At 41.4% G+C, this 4,762-nt stretch overlaps 1 protein-coding gene across 1 annotated transcript in view; it reads right to left on the bottom strand.

Moving 5' to 3' along the window:
- LOC105117275 (uncharacterized) overlaps nucleotides 1-1,233 on the bottom strand; it is a 6,372-nt gene extending 5,139 nt beyond the window's left edge. Inside the window, 4 exon segments of the mRNA XM_011014883.1 lie at nucleotides 28-180; nucleotides 505-644; nucleotides 750-910; nucleotides 997-1,233. Of these exon segments, the coding sequence (XP_011013185.1) occupies nucleotides 28-180; nucleotides 505-644; nucleotides 750-910; nucleotides 997-1,233 (691 nt within the window).
- Nucleotides 1,234-4,762: the final 3,529 nt, after the last annotated feature.

The following is a 4,762-nucleotide window of genomic DNA, read 5'->3' as shown; positions in this document are numbered from 1 at the left end:
TCAATTTTAAAATCTTTCCTTCATTACCAAGCTCCAAGGCATTCACCTCACTACTACCAGCAGCATGTTTGGGTAAAGGATTCGTACTCACATTAGGTGAATCCTCAAAAGTGATCCATCCAACTTTCATCAGCTGTAACACCCTTTTCTTAAAAGCAACGCATGTCTCAATGCTATGACCTGCATTACCAGCATGGTATTCACAAGTCACTTTAGGATTATATCAGGCAGGGAAAGGTGGTTGCATAGGTGGTACCGGTATAGGAGCTATTTGCCCAATACTTAGTAATTTGGCATATAACTCCTTTAGGGTTATTGGTAAGGGTGGTAACTGTTCTTCTTTATCCAAGTTGTTTCTCCTTTGGTAATTGCTTTGGTTATTTGTTGGGAATTTTGTTCGATTAGGTTGGTTTAGGGTGAAGGGTTTAGCAAAGTTGATATTAGCGACTTGGGAGGTAGGTGTTTGGTAGTTTTGGCAGTTTTTGCCTTTTCCTTTATAGCCACCTTCTAGGCTATGCACCTCAGTTTCTTTTCTTTTTACAATGAAACCCTTCTTCTTTACAGGTTCTGCAATTCTCCCACTTCGGATTCCTTGTTCAATCCTCTCGGTAATCCGCACAGCATCATAGAAATGCTGGGTTGAGCTACCCATAAGGTGCTCTTAGTATGGAGCCCTAAAAGTATTGGCGAATAATGTCACCATTTCCGTTTCTATTAGCGGAGGTTGCACATGGATGGCTTGGTTTTGCCATCTTTGAGCATAAGCCCTTACAGACTCTTGATGTCCTTTCTCCATGGTCATAAGACTGGTCCTATCAGGAGCGATCTCAAGATTGAACTTGTATTGCTTTAAGAAAGCATCCGCCAGGTCCGCCCATTTTTTGATCCTCATGTTGTCAAGCCTCATATACTAGCTGAGGGCAGACCCTGTTAGGCTATCCTGAAAGAAGTAAATCAATATCTTATCATCATGGATAACTTCTGCCATCTTATTGCAGTAAGATCAAAGTGGGTGTTTGGGCATTCCATCCCAGTATACTTAACAAACTCTGGCACTCGGAACTTCTTTGGTATTACAATGTTAGGTACTAAGCATACTTCAGCTGCCCTAATAGGATCAAATAAATCATTTCCTTCAACCGCCCTTAACCTCTCTTCCAAAGCAGTCCACTTATCATCCCTCACATGATCAGAAAGTCTGACATCATGCGGGTCTTCGGTTGTTAAATCCATTGCAATGGGAATTCGAATGGGCTGAGCCGGATTAGGATGCTGCTTGTTTGGAGTGTTTGCCCTATATTCTGAGGTGTAACAAGGATTTGAGCTGCTGGTGGTGCTTCATCGGGTCGGGTAGATGTTCCTTCTCCATCTTTAGCCCTCAATAATTGCTAGAGTAGACCAGTTAGATGTACGACATCATTCCAAACTGCCTCTAGCTCTCCTTGGTATTGAGTTTCAAGGTGTGACCTTTCTTCGTCTTCCATCCTTTTCCTTAGTCTAGTGTTGTGGATTCTAGCAGGGGGACCTATGTTTCACAACCTGCCGTGCATGCATAGATTTATAAGAAAATGCATGATATAATGCATGATCATGATGAGAATGCCTTGCATATCAGATATGGATGTGGTCTTCTTGTGAACGATTATAGGCCACCACCTTGTAAACATAGTTTCCCTTGTCACATTGCTTGTTAGGAGTAATGCCTTTTGAGTTGTTTGTTTCAATAAGCTCGAATTAGAGACAGATTTTGCATAAAAGGTGGGTCAATGCCCTTCTCATTAATGCTTGATAAGTTCATTACATTTTTAGAAATATAAAAAGAAATAGAAAATACATTAATCTATTTCCTCTACCACCTCTCTAGCCAAAGGTAAGAAGGCAAAGCCGTGATTCTCGATTTTCCCCAAAAAGGCATCAGTTTCAGCTAAACTTCGACGATAATGAATGATGTCTCCTCCCACATTTCGAGCATTGATTCTAACAATCCGAGCATGTGCAGCTGCTTCGTCCATTTGCTCATCCATCTTGGTCATCTTTTCTATGAGCAACATATTGGTTTTATTCAATGCAGCATTGTTGGCATCGATTTGATCCTTGTGTTTTTCCATTGTCGCTAGCTTCTCATCCAAATAATTCACCTTTTCGCGTTCCTTATCAAGCTTTATCCTTAGAAGTTTCACCTCATTCCTCTTAGCCGCTAACTCAGCCTCGACACCTTTTTTCTTACTTTCCTCTTTTGCAAACTCAGTCAATTGGCTTTCCAACTCCATATATTTCTTACTTAGTTCCTCATATTTTCCAATTCTATCCATCAGCTCAACTTGAATTTGTGCAAATTTCTCTCGGTAATATTCTGCGCTTCCTTGACAGTCATTGAAGTCAATCTTCAATGCTTCAAGTTCAAAGCAGCTTTGCATCCAATCTAAGCTCAATCCTCTTAGCTCCTTCTCACTTTCTTCCCTAGCCATCTTCTCCTCTCCTAGCTTCGCCTCAAGCTTTGATATTCTCGCATCCCTAGACTGTATTTGCTCATCTAGAAAAGCTCTCCTTTTGTCCCCTTCAAGCATCATTTCATCTAACAGTGTCTTGTCTTTTTTACTCTTGCTTAATTCTATCTGAAGCTTTTCAACTTGTCTTCTCAGCTCTTCTTCACTACTGATCCTTTTCCTTTTATTCGACTCTTCAACAACTTGGGAAGATCTGACTTCCAAGTAAGGCATAACCGAAGTAGCTAGGTGTCTCCATCTTGTGTATTCTTCACTAGCACTTGGATCCCTCAAACCTTTCATCTCAACCAAAACCAGATGCTTCCAATCTTGTTTGATGATCTCCAAAACTTCTTGTGCCATGGGCTCCTTGAACAAACCAAAAAATTGAGCAATTCCCATGGTCCTTGGAACAAACCGTATGCCCCCAAGTTGTCTTATCACAAGGGCAGGAGCATAACTTACATAACCTGTGATCCCTACCAAAGGCACCCAACGTCTTTGCCCACAACTCACTAAGACATCCACTGCAGTGACCCACGGGGCTCTCCACTTGAAATTACTATAAGGTAAATTTTCTAGTTTGCCTACCCAGCCTTGGTTGTCTAAACCTCCCCATTCTTCTTCTTCCACTATCCTTAATGGTCTTTGGTTAAACCACCAGAAATTATTGAAGACAGGCTTTTTGGTCTCAATATGGCTAACCATCCAGATATACAACTACGTACAACACCTCATTGCTACCTTTCCAGCCCTTCTACAATGGTTAAGCATCAAGATGGTTTCAGCTAAAATAGCAGCCACTGGATTGATTTGGGTATTCTCATATTCTACATAAGCAGCTGCGGCATCCAAACTTATTACACCTGTTTGACTTGGGAATAATACCAAGCCAAACATGCCCAAGGCAATCAATCTTTCTTTTTCTAATCCTGACTTCTTTTCCAGTTCAATTTCTAGTATCTTCCATTTCAGACTGGTAGCATTCTTCTCCAAAAACTTTTCTAAGTTGGAGATTCTGAGCAGCCTCGACAATTCGGGGATGATCTTGTCAGATCTCAAAGGAAAGTAAACCCTATGCAGTTGGTTTGGAAACTCAGTCAACATCCCGTATTCCTCCATAGTGGGACATAGGTCTATGCTCCCAAAAGAAAAACAACGGTAATCCGGATCCCAAAAGTGAACTAGGGCTCGTACTGCTGAGTTTAACACTTCTACCTTCGCAATCTCTGCTAAGCGTCCATATTTCCTAAGAAATGCGATCTCATCCACATTCTGGAAGTGAGCTATTAACTTGTTCACCTCATTCACCGTGCAATTCAGATTCTTGATTGGCGATAACTTCTTAGCATCACTCCTAGGACAGTCCCCTTCAGTCAATTGTGACAGTTCAGAATTTTTTCCATATTCAATGAGGGAAAATCTAGCAATGGTGGCCATTTCATTCACAAGTCCTGCGATTCAAAATGCTTTCGGGTTAGACTTGTTCTTTATGCAAAAAGATATTATGGAGCATACATCCTAAGGATAGGTTCTAGGTTTTTTACGTGAGACATTGGGCAGGTTTGCTACTTGGTCTCTAAAGAGGGTCTCTTGCTGTCCTAGTGATCACCCTCGTAAAGGTAATATGGGGACTCAGTAGATAGTGGGATGGCACGTATACCAATCACTACCAATCTAAGCACTCAGCAAAGAGTTGGGGTTTACACAAACTTAAACCTTGACTCAAGTCATAAGGCAAGCTGCTAGTCCCCCACCTAACTTAGTTTAATGTGTGTGCTCTTAAAAAGATAATAATAATAAAAGTGATGCATGATAGGATGCAATAAAATCCATATCCATATCTGATACACCATGCGTGACAGGATGTAAAAATGCATGTTAAAGCTTTAAAATAGAGTAAACCATTCATAGCAAGAAAGGAATAAAAACCAACAACTCATAGCATAAACAAAAAAACTACCAAGCCTAGTCCAAGGGTCCCCAGTGGAGTCGCCATCCTGTCGTACCCTCACGAGAGCTCGACGTCGCGGCGACCCTTCCTGGTAGTAGGGGTTGATGTTGGGGTCTTTGTTTTTGTGAAAAAGGGAGTCGCCACCTAGTATTATGGTCACTAGGAAAACCTAACTGGTCTTTCAGAGATTTTAAGGCAAGGGACTGGTTGCGTAAAAGAAAGGTTTTAGCACCCCTAGTGCGCCCTACCTAAGGTAAGCTGCTTGGTGTTTGGTTTGCCTATAATTGCTATGGTGTTAACATTCTCTAATCCTATCAGTTCC

The sequence above is a fragment of the Populus euphratica genome, unplaced genomic scaffold (assembly GCF_000495115.2).
Source record: "Populus euphratica unplaced genomic scaffold, PopEup_1.0 scaffold1268.1, whole genome shotgun sequence".
NCBI lineage: Eukaryota > Viridiplantae > Streptophyta > Magnoliopsida > Malpighiales > Salicaceae > Populus > Populus euphratica.
The sequence above is the reverse complement of the archived record's forward strand: the minus strand, read 5'-3'. Positions and strand labels throughout refer to the sequence as shown.